Genomic DNA, 17,996 nt, shown 5'->3' with positions numbered 1-17,996 from the left:
CTCCTCCTCCTCCTCCTCCTCCTCTTCCTCATTCTTCTTTTTATTTTTCTCCTGGCTGCGGCCAAAGGAGGTCAGAAGTGAAATTAGCCCTGGGAGGTAAAAGCAGCTAAGTTCATACTTGGGCTCTCTGCCCTCTTTCGCCAGAGAGCAGCTATGACTGTTGCTTTTCCTGTTCTTCCTTTACAGATTCAGTACCAGGGGGACTGGGAAGAAATCATCCGCCTTTGGAACCCCTGGGGCGAGAGAGAATGGCGAGGACGCTGGAAAGATGGGTATGAGTGCTGGGAGCATGGGCAGGTGGAGATTCTTCACTGGGAACCTGGGCAGGCTCTGGCCAGCCCACCGTAGCCCTCACCACAGGTTTGGCCAGCTCATCACTGGTTATGTCTCTGGGTGCGCGTAGACACCCAGGGTATCATTTTCCAGGCATCTATTAGACACCTATCATATACATGTCACAAAATATACACTGGATTGGGTGTGTGCTCTGATGTATATTCAAATGGTAAAACGCGTGTCTGTCTTCTGAAAGTCTTTGAGGCTCCTGAGTACCCAAGATTAGAAAAGAGGGTAGGAGGCAGGATGGGAACCAAACTTGCTCTTGGGAAGAGACAGCTGGAGAATAAAAGCATCCTTCCTCACGGAGAGGATTCCTTGGACCCAGATGCTGATGGTGCCGCCGAATCAGCTCAGAGTTGGTCCATGCCAGGTAGAGCTGAGACAATGATCTGGGTGATCTACTTACTGTGTAGTCTCAGATGCTCAACCTTGACCCTCGACCTGGGTTCTGTGTACCTACACTGCCATGCTCCTTGCTTCTGGTGGTAGCTGCTGGGTAGTAGCTAGGCCTTCAACACGCTGATGAGTCTCCACTCCACAACTTCTCCCAGGTTCTGGAAAGGTTGTTCTCAGCTGTCATAGCATAGGCTGACTCTGGTGCCTAACCACCTATGGTAAACAATTAAACATATTGCCATAGTTTCTGCATACGAGAAGAACATCCAATATTTGCCTTTGTCCCTCCCATTATCTTCTTCTCCTCCCACGGCAGTCACCAGTGCCATGGTGACTGAGAGGGAGGAGCAATAAAAGGACAGAAGCAGAAGTACTTTATAATTAGCTTCTCTTGGTGACCAGTAGGACTGGGCCTGTCAGATTCTGCTCAGGATCTGTGCAGACCCATAAAAGGCATCACAGCCCAGCGGCTGCAGCCTCAGGACCAGCGGGGGCGGGAGCATGATCAGAAAGGAAAATGCAGTGTGTCAGACAGACAGAACGGGCCCCGACAAGGAGTGAAAATCAATACAGTGTGCACAGAGAGCTCTGGAAGGCACATGCCAACAGCCAGTGTTGCTGGACCAGCTGCCAGCACCCCAGTGGGATTCCCTGCGCCAAGCTGGGGCAAGACCCCTTGATTCGGTGTGGGCTCTGGACTGGCAGGCACCCAGCAAATAGTGTGAGATGAAGGGATGGATGATGGAGGATGAGGGAGAGAGGGATAGAAGCGGGAGAGGGAAGGGGAGGAGAAAGGAAGAGGAACATCAGGAGAGACCTATAGAATAAGCCTGGCTGGAACCTCTAAGATGCTCCCCGGAGAATGGGAGGAGGCATACAAATGTGGGAAAGCAGCCATGTACCAAGGCTGCCTGCACATCACCTTCATTCCTTCCCTTGTTCATTTCTCTTGCCTTATTCTTATTGTCTTTTCTTCTTCCTTCCATCCTGGGGATTAAACACAGGACTGGTGAATATCAGGCAAGCTCTTAACCCCTTCACTATAGCCCCCTTCAGTGTCTGTGTGGAACAGGGTCTTGCTTTATTGCTCAGCCTCGGTTTCACTCCGTCCGTAGCCCAAGCTACCCTTGAACTTGCTGACCTCTCACCTCAGCCTCTGGAGGGAGCTAAGATTGCACACCGGTGCCCCCAAACCCAGCTTATCCTTTAGGGTTTCTAAAGTAAGTCTGAGTAACCTCTGGCTGTCCCCAGTTCTCCATGCCCAGCACCCTAAGCTGCCTACTGTGAACCCAAAGGATATTTTCACTGGCCCACAGAAGTAGCCCAAGTCAGACCATTGTCATTCCCTGGGGTGAGCAGAGGTAATACACTTGAAATGGTTACTATTTCCCTTGTGTCTTCCATGACTGGGAAAGGCCACAATGGACATCGGAGCTCAGAGAAGGAAAAGATTCTGTGGGTGGGGCATATTCAGGGAACACAAGGCTGATGGCGATGACCAGGAGGCGTCCTTGTGGCAAGGGCACGGGGTGTGTTTCAAGACACTAGGTAGGACTCCCTTCCCTTCCTAGCCAGGAAACTGCTGGGCTGCAGCAGAGGGAGAGGATGGGGAGAGTGGCCCTGGAGCTTGGATTTACACCCGACAGACAGGAATGAGCATGAATGAGTGGAGCCTCTGAGCAGCAGTGTTCATGCGGACCAGTGTCTACCCTGTAGGACGATGCCCCTTTGCTGAGAGCAGAGGGTCAGCCCCTCTCACCAGAACCAGGCTAGAAGGAAGCAATGGCAACCCGCACAATCACCGTCTCCGTGCAGGTGGTCGGTTTCTCCCCCACTCCTTAGGAATGGAGATGGATGGCGAGAGCCGCCTGGTCTAATCTCAGGCATAATTGAAATTTCAGTCGCACACACTTAAAGGCAAACTTGCATGAATCAATAGCGTATTGATTTACACTACATTTATTTTCCCTTACACGCTGCAGAAAATGTAATTATCGCTTAATTATAAAATTGCCATTTTACAATAACACATCTGACTGCCTCAGCCAGCAGCCGGAAGCCTGGGTGGTGGTCTCTGCCTTGCTGTCCTGACACGGAAGTGACCTGAGCTCTTGATATAGGTTCCTCTATGGGAAAGATCTCATTAAACTTTTGTGCCTCTGGGGCCTATAGCCTGTGGAGCTTGTTGCTACTTTAAAGCTCAAACTGAAGGAGGAACAGCTGTCCCCTTTGCCTAAAAGGATCTTTTCCTTGTCACACCTCCGGGACTTGCTCCTGGAACACATCATCTCTAGAGTTTAGTTTAATTAAGCAAAAGGGGGGGGAATCATTGCAGGGAGTAGGGGTCGTAGTGTATGTTGGATACTTGTGATGGCCACTGTTCTCTGGACACTAGGGTCTCAAAAGACAAATAAGAAGCAATGGGCACAGGATCGACATAGAGCACTAGGTCTGTGGGAACCCAAAAGCAGAGCCAGGTCTCAGTGTGAAGCCGGTGAGCTTTAGCCTGGCTTCTCATACACAGTATCCTTTGGGTGACTGATGAGGAGGGTGAGAGGTAGCAGATCAGCATTGAGAGGCGTGTTCCTGATACAGGAGCATCATGGTGAAAGCAAACAGGCCTATGTGTGGGGTTGGAGGGCAACCTTCTCTAAGGAAACGAAGATATTCGAGCAATGGCTGCAACAGGAAATTCACAGGTGGGGGTGGGGCAGGAGCAGCCCAGTGAAACCTGGGGAGATTGGCAGAAGCTGAGGAGTTTGAACTTCCCTGGTGGGGGCGGGGAGAAGTGGGGTGCCACCCACATGTGGTAAGCAAGGGAGGGACAGGAACAAGCACCTGCTTTGGAGTGCTCATCTTGGTGGCAGTGTGGAGGATGGGAAGAAAGATGCTCAGGGAGACCATCTGCTGTCCATGAGGGAGAGAAAGGTGGGCTGGACCACGGTAACAGAGGGAGGAGTGGGCCCAGGCCATCTGTGAGAGGGACCTAGGAGGTAGAGTCAATAAATGAATAATATTTGGTAATGTCGAGGTCGAGACAGCAAAAAAAGCTCATGTTCAAGCTTGGCGGCGGGGGGTGGGGTGGGGGGGAGAATAGGAGATGGTTTTTATTAATGTACATTAATTATACAAATGAATGGCATCCTTACACATGTATAAGATGTACTTTGATAGTTCTCCCACTTTATCACCTCTTGTGACCTCCCTCCGCTTCCCCATTGTTAATGTATGGGATCAGCCAAGGTACCGCCAACAGACAAGCAGGTAAACAAAATGTGACGTATATACATGATGGAGCTTTGTTTGGTCATAAAGAAGGGCAAAATCATGCTATTAAGCAGGGAAATTGATGGAACTAGAGAATGTCATCCATTATGATATGCTACAGATCCTGGAGGCTTGATATCAGGGTTTTCTCTCAAATAGAACCAATTATAGATGGTAACAAAAGTGGTCAGGGCATTTGAGGTCACCATGGCATCTGGCAAGGTGTGGGAGAGCTCACCCTTGGTCTCTCTATCCATACCTAGGTCCAAGGAGTGGAGAGAAACCCAAGACCCACGGAAAAGCCAGCTGTATGAGGAAAAGGAAGATGGCGAGTTTTGGTAATTATCCTTCTTTAAGGATGCTTGGAGTATTTATTTCCCAAGCCCTCCATCCCAACTGTTCCTTAAACTTGCACGAGAATGGAAATTAATATTGCAAAAACCCGCACAGAGGGAACCTATAGTCTTTACCAAGTCACAAAAGCTTTGAGTGGCAGGCATTATGTTCTCCCTTCTTGATGTGAAGGTTATCTTGGAGATGAGATACTGGGCTCTCCTGGAAGCCCAGGGCTGGGAAGGGGTAGTTGCTCCGAAGTTTGGATTTGGAGGTATGATTGTCAACCCTGTCTCCCATTATCTGGGGACATAGCAGCTACAGTTTGCTTTGACAACACTCTCCAAAAGAGTAACTGAAAGTGAATCCTACCAGCCTGGCCCTGGGTGGAATATCACTGTCCTTGATTAGAAGCTATCCAATATCCCATGTCCTGAAAGCATGTGCCATGCCTTATGTGCACATCCTAGAGAAGATGGACGTTTCTTGGAGGATCCTCTGGTTGGTTTACTGATGCACGGTAGTGAGACTTAACATGTGTACATGAAAAAGAAGGGAAGCAGCCGGACAGATCTGTAGAGCAAGTGTGGCTGGGATCTCTGGTTCTCCCGGAGAAGAGGAGAAAGGAAGGGAACTTGAGAGAACATGGCTATGACAGCACATACAAGACCTGCGCAGGTTCAAGTAAGATGAAATCCCAACGCAGGGAAGAGGACGAAGACCCAAAGTCCCACCCTTAAGCAAGAAGCTATTTTCTCCAATGGAGTGTCCATAGGCCTGGGCAAGCCCCATGCCAAGAAGTAGTAGGCCAGCGTAAAATAAACCCCACTTCGGGGTCTGCTTTCTGTTTTGTTTTCATTTGTTTGTTTGTTTGTTTGTTTTAGTTGTCTGCTTCGGTTTTCCCTTCTTGTTGTGTTCATCTTTTGTGTAAGAAAGAGAAAGGACGTAGTGTTAGGGGTGTAATGTTGAGGGGGTAGGTGGGTGGGGAGGAACTGGAGGAGGAGTGAGAAGACAGTCAAAATATACTGTATGGAAACAAATTCAAATCATTTTAAAAAGATTTAAACATTTAGCATGAGTGAGAAGGGAAGAAAGTCTGGGTCCTGGTTCCTCGGAATCAGAGAAACAAATGTCAATTCGAAGGGCAAATCTTCCCCAATATCTCCAGCTTCCTAGCAAAAGGCTAGGTTTTCACTGTGGCCTCCGTGCGTTTCTTTAAAGACCTCAGCAATGCATTTGCAATGAGCAAAAACAAGATTGCTGGCTAACAGTTCAAAGGACTAAGCGCAGAGAGAAAGAACCTGGCCTTTGCCCCACTGACCCTAAAAGGACTCAGTTGGATTAATGGGTTTGAAAAGTGGTTTTGCCAGGTGACACACAACACCCAGACTTGTCTCTGCTACCGTCCTTTCCAGCATTGGAGGGTAGTCTCAGGGCAGAAAGGCATGACTGGAAGGTGCCAGAGATAGACTTTGGTCTTTGGGAAAGCCTATGGTAAGTCACACATGGGGACTTCCTCTGATTGGACAGATGTAGGGAAGTGGTGGGAAGCTGGAACTGAGGACACGGCTGGAAGTGACTTGGGCTGTGTGACTGTTTTCCACAGGATGTCCTGTCAAGATTTCCTGAAGAACTTCACCTACCTGTACATATGTAGCCAGAACCCCATCACCATGAATCATGGAGTCACATCCAATGAGAGCTGGGAACAAATGAGGTTTACGGACAAAGTGATCCCAAGAAACAGAGCAGGTGCTCATCCTGCCAGACGTGTACCTGTCGGCCCTAGCTCTATCCCAACTTTTCTCTGACTCTTGTGTCTGGTTAGACCACTGACCTAATGAGAGAGCAAAGGAGTTAGCCTCAAGAGGCAACTACCCTTGACACGTGGTGGCTGCTAATAGTGGTGGGCGGGGCAATCACCGCTCCTAGCATCCAGCGAATCCTGCCAATCAGCTTCACCCATATCCAAGGTGGAGAGCTGGCTCTCTGCTCTCCAGTAAGCATCCAGGACAGGAGGAAAGGCTGTGGAAAGAGCATGAGAAAGGAAGTCAAAGCCTTATTGACTTTACATTGTCATTCCCATACACTATCTTTGTGTTAGGGAATGAAACTGTTTTCTGTCTTCAACCTCCGCAGGTGTAGACAGTATAAACCGCAACCCCTGCTTACCCCCTTGATGCTGCAGAGCACCACCCATATACGGGGGTGAATAGTGCTGTCCTGCTCATAAGATAGCAGTGGTAGGGACCTCTCTCATGACCCTTTGCTATCTAACCTGCTCCCTGTTTAAGTTGCTTCCTATTGCATAGAGACCAAGTGTACTAGCCCATTCTCCATAAAACTGGCTGCAAAAAAAAAAATATGTGTGAGAGAGAATATATATTCACACCTGCTTGTCCAGAAAGATTTCCTTCAATGACCCCAGATGTTAAGGTACGCTTCCTTCTATTCTCCGGGCTCTTGAGATCACTCTGCTACTCAGAGAGCCTTGTCACCAAGGAGGTCAGGAGTGGACGATACAAAACTGCTGAGTCCATTCTTACTCGGCTCCCCAAGCAGTGCCTGCCTGACTACACCACAAAGCCCCTTCCCTTGGATATCACGAGAATCAGTGAACTGGTTCGGTTTACACGGCAAGGCGGCAAGGCCATTTATAGGAATACCTTACAAGGAGGAGAAGGAAGGAAATAATCAATCGAGTGCCTGCTCTATGCTGCTGAGTGCATCTTAATCATCATCTACTTCAGTACTCAGAGAAAGGCCATGACCTTGATAGTCTTCTCTGGCCCCCTTCTCACCTTTCAGAGCTTATCTGTTGTGACCCATGCCTTCTGAAGGCTATCCACTCATCTATATCCTGGCTTTCCTGCACCGCTTCACGCCGTTGAGTCTAATCGTTTCCGTGTGAGCTCGACTCTTGCTCCGTCTGGGATAAGTGGGCTCAGATGTAAGAGCAGTACCCAGCACCTATTTCCTCCTGTCTTCATGGTGCTTGGTGATTGATGCCATTCGAGGCTCTGATATTTATTTATTGCCAGTACAATAAGTTCACGCACATTTGGAGATTCTGTAATTTTACTAACCAGCCCTTAGGGTTAACCGTGGGGATGGGCTCTTACAATCCCAGTGCTGAGAAAAGATGGATTCCTGGGGCTCACTAGCCAGCCAGCCTAGATGGCTGGCAAGTCCTAGGCCAGTGAGATTCTCTATGTCACAACACAACACAATACAGCACAATATAAAGCATTGGGCAGAACATGGAGAATGAAAACTTGAGGTTGGCCTCTGGCCTCTACAAACATGTGCACACACACACACACACACGCACACACACACACAACCCCCCTCCACACACACACACACACACACACACACACACACACACACACACACACACACAGGAATGGGGCCAAATTTATAATTTAGTACTACCTTCTCAGAATGTAAAGGACATGTTTCATAACTTCTGACTATGTCTGTGGTGGCCTGGGCCTTAGCTTTCCAAACAGAGTTTAAACCCAACCCCATAAGCAGTGTCTTGGGAGCCCTAGAGGTGTTCCGAGCCCCAGTAATGGCTCTTTCCTTTCCAGGAGAACATGGGAGAGATTTGTATTATCCCTTTACTGTCCAAGAGGGCACTACTGGGAATAATGTTGTTGTGACCTTCACACTCATGCCACAAAGCCTGGATACAGAAGAGGAGCGACGTCCACTAGAGTTCCGGGTGTGGGAGGTGAGCATTATGCTTTGGCTTTTGTCCTTTGTAGATATTGTATACACTCTGGGCTAGGTGGAGACGCTGACCAAACTGGAAGATTTAGTAATAAAATCCCAAAGACACTGACATGTCCAGCTCTAATGTTTTAAGGATCAAACTTGACTATTTTTATATTTATTCTTAGTTATTGATTTATCTATGTGTAGGCACTTGCACATGCGAGTGCGGGAGCTCATGGAGTCTAGAGGAGGGTTGGATCCCTCTGCAGCTAGCCTTACAGGCAGATGAGAGCTGCGCTTTGCAGGTGCTGGGGACAGAACTCTGCAAGAGCAGCATTGGTTCTCAACCCCGAGCCATCCCTCCAGCCTCTTGACCATGTTTTAAATGGCAGCTGTCCCTTTACCTCTGCCACTTGTATGGTATTGCTTTTCCAGGTGTGCTTCACAGTCTAATGCCTGGGTCTCAAGAAGCATTCAAGTCTAAGACCAGATTCTATAATTACGCAGAGTCTTTGAGCAGCTCCATAACCCCTGAATCAGAGAAGCTTACATGCCGAGTCTATCGGTCTGCATTTTAACAAGTTCCTCAGAGAATGCCCACCTGGCTCATTTTTGAAGGTCATTAATAAAAATTTAAGAAAAGCTTAAGACACACACACACACATTTAAATTCAATTGGTGATTTTTTTTTTCCTCTTATGTCTAGGGCCTAGACTCTAGACCAAAGCTCAGATACAGCTCAGTGGTTGACGTATAAGACCTGTTTGGCTGTTCATCCAAAACTGGGTTTTCCCTTCAGCCCAGATTCCTGTACTCTATTGACTGCCAACCAGCTCTCTCACTCCCCCCAATGCTAGCACATACACATACCATGAAATAATTAACTAAGAAACCCTTAAAAAAAAAAAAAACCTACCATTTAAACGAGAAAAAAATTACAAATAAAATTTAATGACTCTCCTTTCTCTTCTCCTAATAAATTCCAAGCATCCCAGAGGTAGAATGAGTGATTCTCATGTCATCCATCCCATAGCCTTGTTGTAAAAATAAGACTATGAATCCCTGGGTATTAGTAGTTCCCTCTTCTTGCGTTAGAGTTGAAGAGAGTGGCACACAGGTGTGTGGAATGGCATGCCAGAGTTCATGGTGACGCTGAGACTGGCTACCAGATGCTCCTGAGGCCTGCAGTCAGGCGTAGCTATCACACAGCTCAAAAGTCTAGTGACACCCTAGACCAGAGTTGGACTTACCATCCCAGAACAACTTCTGTTGCTCACTGGGACAAAGCAAATTTCAAAGACACTGGTCTCAGCCTATTTGTGGCAAGACAAGTTCCTTATCTCCTCTGCTCATGGGGCAACTCTCCTGCTCACTGCTGTGGCTCTTGCTAGTGAGGAGGCTTCATGGATGTGGTACTGTAGAGTCACAAGCATGGTTTCATCTAGTGTCTCAAGACTACGGTTATCCCCACTTTTATAGATATGAAATCCAAAGCTCAGAGAAAAAGAAATATCTTCCCAACTGCTGGGGTGATAGGTAGAGCTAGATCCAGACACCTATAAGCACAGGCCCACGGTTCTCATCGGGGCTTAGATACTTCCCTTTCTCGTGGTACCCAGAGCAACAGGAGAATCAAGGACTCGGGCTCTGGAGTGAGAGCCCATTGGGTTCTACTCTCTTAACATAGTTCACCCCTACTTATTCCTACTTCTTTTACTGAATTCTTCAAGTGTCAAGGCTCCAACAGAAGAGACTGTTGGGATTCAACCCAATGCTTTTAAGTTGTCTCAGGCCTGCAAAGAACATCTAAGGATGCAATAATGGACAGCTGTCATTTGAATTGCCACCCAGCAACTGCCTCCATGCTAATGGGAAGAAACATGTAGGTTTCTACCGCCATAACTAAGGAAGCCAAATATCCCCTCTTCAGCCCTTGGATGCTGAAGGAAAAAATTTGTGACCTGGGTGTTTCCACTTGAGTGTACCTTTTACCTTCATTCCAGCCACCTCGCCATACACAGATACCCAGCCACACCCATGCTTGACTAGTAATTCCACAAAAGAGGTAGGAATGAACACTCAAAGATTTCCAGCAAATCTTTGAGCCCAGATGTAGACATATAGGCCAGTCTGTAGGGTCAGGTCTAGCTGTGGAGCCGTCTCGTGCAGCTTCTACTTTAACTTTTGAGCTTCATTTTCTAGATGACCCCCACCCACAATCAATGGACAAACATGCTTATCGTTCAGGAGCTACAGTAAGGTTGTAATCAACTCTCTTTCTAACATTTCTCCAAGCTTCCTTCTCTCCTTTGTACAGAGGTAAATTATTTCTCAGCTGCCCCTCAGATGAGAGGATTCCTGTGATCACATTGGTCCTTCTAGGATCCTGATTGAGTTAATTACCAATGACCAGTCTAGATCTCATCATGAGACACCTGGGGGCCTGGAAAGGTTGCTCAGTGGTTAAGAGTGCTTACTGCTCTTGTAGAGGACCTAGGTTGGGTTGCTAGTACCCATATAGTAACTTGCAACTGTCTACACTTCTAGTTTTATGGTTTTTGATGCTTTTTTTCCTTTTGGATACTGGCCATGCACTTGGTATATACCTGTATATGCTGACAAACACGCATAAAACAGAATTTTTAATGTTTTCTCTTTAAAAAAAAACTGCTCCAGTTCTTTTTGTATTCCAGCCAGAAACAAACAGTGAGTTTGCCAGCATCCAGGCTTATGGGACTCCCTAGGGCTGAGCAATTATAATGCTGATGCAGCTGAAATGGGGCTCCAAGCTTAGTGGGAGCCTGCAACTCCCCAGCAGCTGTGGGCACACTGTTCTGTCAGATACCAGTGGTGTGTGAACAGGCAAGAAAAACCCAGGACAGATACAAGGGACAGAGGGCATGCTCTTCTGTCTTCATTCCCTAAAAGTTCCCACACAGGTCAGAGTTTGACACCTCATTCCCAGTATCCATGACTAAAACGTCTGATCACACCCATCAAGTAGTTGGTATATAGGTCTGCATATACAGGACCTCAGCTCACAGTAGACAGGAATCAGAGCCCAGGCTAACAGGGAAGACTTGCTCTTGGTTGGGAGTGGGGTGTCATTGCGAAGGAAGCAACACAGCTTTCCCTGTTCCTCCCTAGCCTCCATTTCCACACATATGGAATAGTATTGGAGCATCTGTTCGAAGGACGGTTGTGAATACCCTGTGTATCACATTGAAGGACCCTTAACATTGCAGAGGGCCATAAAGATAGAACTGTGTTCTTCCACCAGATGGAAAGAGAGGAACATAGATGTTCCCCCATTCATATGTACTCATACATTCTCCACAAGGGTGTGGTAGCCATAGAACAAGTTCCGATATGTTTACCGTTGTCTAAGGAGATCAAAGAGGCTGTCTTGTCATTGGAGCTCTCCATATTACAGCATTTGCACTCAACTTTTGGGAAAACTGCCCTTGACTGTGCAGTTGGATTGTGCCTTCTCTCTGGTCCTGTCATGTCCTCCCATTTCCTCCTATATCACCATCATAGCTATGAACAATAACCACTAAGGCATAGAGGGGACACTGCCCAGTCTTAGATAATCTCCCTCTTTTAGTTTTCTCCCCTTTGCTGCTCCCTACAACCGGATGGCTTTCCTTTTCTACAACTCTGCACAATAAATGAAGAATATATCCCCATTCCCAGCACCTGCTGCTCTGTGTGCCAGACAGGCTGACCACACAAGAAATAGCATGGGCTCTGAGCTAGGATGGGAGACCCAGTTGTCTTTCTGTTGTGTCTGCTTGCTGAAGCCTTTTTCTCTATCTTCCACAGGTAGACTCCCAGGTATGTCTCACTGATGTCTTCACTGACTTCTCACACCTCTGACGTTGCCCCTTGGTAAACTGTTATATCGCATCCAACTGTTGTACCTACCCACGTACCCAGGTCTACAAATCCACGCTTGCTGCATCTTGAATCAGCAGTCATCTTAGTGTCTCTAAACAGGTCAACAGACTGCGATTTGGAATGGATGGTTTGGCAACTTGGTTATATGTTTGAACCTCACAGGATTCTCTCTTTAATGTCCAAGTTGCAGGTTGCTGCAACTGTAAAAGCACCCTGATGCATTTGGTCCTTATAGAGAAGTGTGATCCAGCTGGTTCCTGTGCATTTAAGATGAGGGTAATAGTTAGGAGTAAATAGGAAGGACCTTCAGAAGACTGAATTAGCCCCGGAAACTACCATAAGCTGATGCTTACAGGCTTCATACAGCTTTAAGGCATACCCCTACCTCTTCTCATAAGCAAATAGATATCTTTTTTTTATTTTAATCCAATAACCTGACCTGACCTGATCAAGTATTGATTGGAGAAAAAAAAAGTCTGAAGGCTCTAAGGAAGGATGAAAAGGGACAGTGGAGTTCAGAGGGCCTTACCTCACAGGCACAGGTCTGGCCTTGCAATGTCTATGAACTCTGAGTACCTTCTCTGCTGCCAAGAGGAAAATAGTGTATGGACAAAGAACAGGATGTGGTCATAGCCAGCTGATGGTAACGGTGCCCAACCCCCAAAGCTATTACAAGACCCCAAGAAATAGACGATGTCTAGAGTAGCACATCTAAGAGCAGAAGGGCTCAAAACACCATACAGAAAGTTGGCAACAAAGAGGTCTGTCCCTTGGTCATGGCTCAGTCACAAAGCTGGGGCTTAGAATCTGCTTGGGTCCCTGGTACCCCCACCATCAGAAGAAAACTTAGAAGGGCTCTGAGGGAAGCTCTCAAATGAGTGGGATGGATCCAATCTAGTCCTCTGAGCTGGAGAACACAACACAGGGAGGACCTGAGCCAGAAAAGAGCCTAGACTCTACCATTAGAATAACAGGGTCAGCTCTGTAGCTGCGTGGCCCTGAGTCTGCATCATAATGCAGCCCCTCTGAGTATTAGGCCAAGGTCTCCTTTCACTCCCTGGTCACAGTGCTCACTGTCACGAAGCAAGTCTACTCTGAACAGGACTTTAAAAAAAAAAAAAAGGCGATGGGGGAGGGGAACCGCAAGTAGGGCCATCGAACCTCGCTGGTAGGAGGAAGGCTGTTCACACACCTATTCACACACATTTATACCTAGTGCCAGAGGGCATAGCTGCTCTTTTGGAAAAGAACCAGCCCTATCATCCATTACTTCAGTCAAAAGAACATAAGCAAACCAGGTCCCCAGCCCACAGTGGCTGCTTTTGAAAGAAGCAAAAGGGCACTGGGGGGGGGGAGGGGGTCCCACTTGCCCTCTGCTATACTCCCAGGACAGTGGCCTATTCCCTGCCTATGTCTCATCGCTATCTCCTGATAGAAACTTCCCCCATTGTCCCCGTTCTTCCCCCAAGGCAGAGCCCATCAATAACCATTTCATGCTGCATAACCGTTCTAAATGGAATCGCCATGCTCATATGTAGTAGGAAAATTTGTTTAGTAAGGGGTTTTTATTATATAATATGTATGTGACATCTGGTAATAGGAATTGCGTTATATTTATTGTTTTATCTGTAAGAAAATTTGAAATAAAAGGGAAAATGATTGAGACCCATTATTTTCCAATGAGAAGGAATCCCGGGGCTCTTGCCAGGGAGATGAAAGCGAGGGAGAGGAGAAAATTCAACTCTGCTGTTGTATGGCAGCCTATGATTAAAGGTTTAGCGGAGACATAGCTTTGGGGATGCCAGAAGAAATTCAACACCGGAACAATGTCACTCGTTCCCATGTCTTGTTTGCACATAAATAAGAGAGAAAACCAGAACCCCAGGATGCTATTAGATTAGTGAGATAAAATCACCTGTCAAATTCTTTGCGCATCCACTGTAGTGTCTAGAGTCTGCTAAGTCCACTCTTCTGACATTGCAACGTGATTTTTGTCATCTACAAATGTGTCGGGCCACATCCATAGCTGGGACTCACATGGCCACAGATAACAGGCAGGGTGGGACACACCTGGCAGATGTGGGAGGGGGACTCAGTATTTTAAATTTTGAATCTGAGTCGGTACTATGTCCTTTTCCAGAGCTTATAATGCTGTTCCCGTGAGCAGAGAAGGGTCTAGAAGGGAATTTCCTGTCCTTGCGGCCAGGTTTCATATGTAGAAGGGGCTTTCTTATAACAATCTCATTTCTTCCAGTTCCAGAACGCCCAGCGAAGATGGTCTCCTGAAATTTTCTCCCCGTTTAGAAGTGGGGCCCAAGGCCCAGACTATGGATCCAAGCGTTACCTGATAAAGTCCTACCACCTGAGTCCTGGTACCTATGTGGTGGTTCCCACAGCATACGGAAATGAAGTGAAATTTCTGCTCCAAATATTCCTCAAAATGCCAGACAAGGAAAGGTACAGAAGCACTAGGGTTGCTGAGTGTTTTGTCTACTTCAGTATGCCTTTGTGAGCTGTGCTCCGTGCATTGTGTGTTAGCACACAGTACGCCAGGGACACAAGCTGAGCCTTGCACTTGAGATGCCAACCAAAATGGGGAATGAGAAAGCCCATGAACTAAAAACTTGACCTCAACAGCACTGTGAAATCATATAAAAGAACAGAGTCAAGGGATGGCTTCTGGCCACAGGGGCTAGGAAAGGTTCCTCAGAGTAAACAGCACTTGAGCTGGTCCTTGAAGGCAAACAGACGTTATTAACTTCAAGGAGAAGCCCGTACATGTGGGAAGAAAGAGCCTAAGAAGAAACAAGGGACGTAGTGCAGCCTTGGGTTTGTTGAATAAGTGCTGTCAGTTGTGTGTACAGGAAAATCACACCGTGTGTTATATTCATTCATTTGAAAGATGGCCAGAATGCAGGGTAGACCAGGAAGATGGACTGACCTGAAAACAGGCCTTGATTCTAGAGGACCTTGAATGATGTTAAGTCATAGGTTGTATCAACAGGTCCTGTACCTCTGAGCCTGAGGTAGGTGTTACTATAGTCATAGAGATCTATATAAATACAATGGATGTGTAAGGGCCATCATTGCCATGTGTAAGGGCCATCACTGCCAATTCAAGATGGACCATGAGTCAAAGGTCAGCTGCATCCTGGCAGCACAAGTCACCACCTATGAGCATCTCAGTATGAACAAGTCAATGGTGAGAATCCCAGACCATGCCCACCCCAAATGAACATATGCTCATTGGGCATCTGTTGCCATGGCGACCTTCTCATCCTCATGAGAGATGTTAGTTGTTATCGAGTGTCCTTCACAGGTAGACCTCTGGGAATACAGTGTGGGTCATATTTGTCATGTTGTTCCCCAGGTTTTCTAGGGATCCGAGCAGCATTTTCAACCTCAGAGCCCTCAAGGTAAGTGTAAAGGTCTTGCTTGCCATCTTTATTAGCTATGTCACATCCCCCAAGAGCTTCTTTCTCCTTCCTGGTCTTACTATTAGCTATCAAAAATGGAGACAATATGATAGGCTATTGGTAGCTCTAAGAGGTGGGGCAGAAGTCCAGTCCTCCAATACCAGACTGGACCCAAGTATCTTCTTTCTAACAAACTTGAGTTTCCAACCTCCTTTAAAGTTTGATTTCCTTTTACCTCAGTCCTAGAACTACCAGGTGAATCTGTTGTCTTGGATTCAGGCAGGCTGGCTGCATCCTTCAGTCAGGCCAGCTCTTACTAAAACAAGGTTGCGCCGGATGAGCGGCCTCTTTCCCAGAAAGTTAATATAACTGTTTTCCCTTTGATCTAGGGAAGTCTTCCAGAAAGTGGATACCAAAAGAGCAGTTCCTACAGACATATGGATCAGGTATGCAATCTCGCACCCACGGACCTCACCGTGCTGAATGGGGAAAAGTCTAGGGACAGAAACATTTCCAGTTGCTTATCAGAAATGCACAGAGCCAAAGGACTTGATCATATCAGCCCCTTCCTATCCCCGGATACTCTGATTGCCAAGCTCTGGAGACAAGTGATGCCCCAATGTGGGTGGAATCCCATTGGAACATAGAGCTTAGGCAAGGAGAAGATAATTATGAGCTGTGTGTAAGGGATCTATTGTGGCTTAAGCCTTTAGACAAGCAGTTGGCAGAAATCTTTCTTTCTGAGGCTCAGCCATTCCCCCGCCCACACCCCAAACCTGGCATGGTTCCTCCCAGGAGCTGGCCAGCTTCAGAGAGCCCCAGTGGCTCTCTTCCTGCCAAGCCACCTATGTGCACACGGGGCTTTCCTAATGGTTTAATAAACTGTTATAAAGAACTCCTTGACTCCTCGGGATAAAAGACCTGCCAATGGTTCTGTTGGGATGGGCCTTTTACCGTTAATAACAGTGTCGGTGCGGGAAGCAGAAAATGATATAGATGTTTTGTGTACCATGGGCCAAGCAGAAGCTGAAGGAAGGAAGGATGCCACCCCCCTGCCTCTGTATTCAGAGGGCTAATAGCATGGTGGTATCTCAGTTGTAGATTGGACCCATACACCAAAAGGAGAGGGGGGGTGGATGGATAGCATGGCTGGAATGAGGGGTGACTGTTGGAAAGAGCAGCCCTCCAGTATTTGCCCAGGACTCAGGCCAGTTCTCACTGAAACAAGGTTGTCCCAGAAGACCACTGTCCCTGTCTGTGAGTTCCCGAAGGCAGAGACAACTTCATATGCATTCCTTGTCCCCAACCACCGATCACTGTCCTTGGCCCAGAGGAGGTGCTCAACCATTTCTGTCAGATTGAATTAAAACAGATTAGCTCCCCTGGAGCAGATGCCTGAGCCTGGGTTGGCTTCTCTCAGGTGGCCAGTGGGACCTGATCAGGATGCCTGAGACCAGGTTTCTTTGGGGCAGGTGGTACATTTTCAGACAGGGCCATGCACCTTGTACTTCTAAAATAAAAATATAATCTGCCGAATGATAGGATGGCGCAGACTCTGTCATCAGGACTTTTCCAAGCACCAGCCAAATGTGTGGCACCCTCTAGAGGGATTGTTAGCTGGTACTGGACATCGGTCAGAATTAGAATAAGGCAGACGGGGCACTGTGTCTAGGCGACCTCCTGGGCAGGTATCCTTGTGCAAAGCACCCCTGGCACCATCCTGTGTAACCTGCAAACCATGCTCAGAGGTTGTGGCTCCCAAGACATTTTAAAGCAAAGCATTTCTCCTGCATTCGCTATAGCCTCTCTCCTGGTTCCTCACATTGGTTTTTAACTAGACGTATTCATACAGTATTTACCAGCACCCATTGATGCTAGTCACTTTTATTAGCCATGGCAGTGGTGATGGCATAAACAGGCCTGACTGTCAGAAAGGAATCATGATGGGACTGGAGAGATGGCTCAGCAGTTAAGAGCACCGACCGCTCTTCTGAAGGTCCTGAGTTCAAATCCCATCAACCGTATGGTGGCTCAAACCATCCGTAATGAGATCCGATGCCCTCTTCTGGTGTGTCTGAAGACAGCTACAGTGTACTTAGATGTAATAATAAATAAATCTTTAAAAAAAAGAAAGAAAGAAAGAAAGAAAGAAAGAAAGAAAGAAAGAAAGAAAGAAAGAAAGAAAAGAAAAGAAAAGAAAAGAAAAGAAAAGAAATCATGTATTTAGTCTCCAGGATTACACAGAGCAGATCTAACCACCATCCTTTATGAGTTCAGTTGGCAAACAGCTTCCAAACTTCTAAGACATTTCCTGCAAGTGCCTCTACCTCACGAAGTTTTGATGCTCCACAGTCCCTACATGCAATTCTTGGGGAACTTGTCTGAGCAGGCATCATTGCCATGCCTGCCGTGAGTCCGTGAATGCTTCCGATGGGTGATAGAGTGCCCTAGGTGTAATATGGAGAAGGAAGCAGATGTGGCCCACACTCAGTTCAGATGGCTTAGTGGATAATCCTGTGAAAGTGAAGTCCCTCCTTATCGTACCAACTTCTGTAAGCGGTCAAGATTCCTTGGAAGAAAAACTCAGTTAATGATAGGCACATAAAGCCAACTTCCCTGATACCC

General features: G+C 47.1%; 1 protein-coding gene across 1 annotated transcript in view; it reads left to right on the top strand.

Moving 5' to 3' along the window:
• Nucleotides 1-17,996, top strand: part of Capn13 (calpain 13) — a 74,461-nt gene that overhangs the window by 37,429 nt on the left and 19,036 nt on the right. Inside the window, exons 6-13 of the mRNA XM_021217663.2 lie at nucleotides 187-272; nucleotides 4,266-4,340; nucleotides 5,942-6,087; nucleotides 7,929-8,071; nucleotides 11,881-11,892; nucleotides 14,210-14,412; nucleotides 15,335-15,371; nucleotides 15,761-15,817. Coding sequence (XP_021073322.1) covers nucleotides 187-272; nucleotides 4,266-4,340; nucleotides 5,942-6,087; nucleotides 7,929-8,071; nucleotides 11,881-11,892; nucleotides 14,210-14,412; nucleotides 15,335-15,371; nucleotides 15,761-15,817 — 759 coding nt within the window. The remainder of the gene's footprint in view (nucleotides 1-186; nucleotides 273-4,265; nucleotides 4,341-5,941; nucleotides 6,088-7,928; nucleotides 8,072-11,880; nucleotides 11,893-14,209; nucleotides 14,413-15,334; nucleotides 15,372-15,760; nucleotides 15,818-17,996) is intronic.

This window comes from Mus pahari, chromosome 18 (genome assembly GCF_900095145.1).
Source record: "Mus pahari chromosome 18, PAHARI_EIJ_v1.1, whole genome shotgun sequence".
NCBI classification, from domain to species: domain Eukaryota; kingdom Metazoa; phylum Chordata; class Mammalia; order Rodentia; family Muridae; genus Mus; species Mus pahari.
The sequence above is the reverse complement of the archived record's forward strand: the minus strand, read 5'-3'. Positions and strand labels throughout refer to the sequence as shown.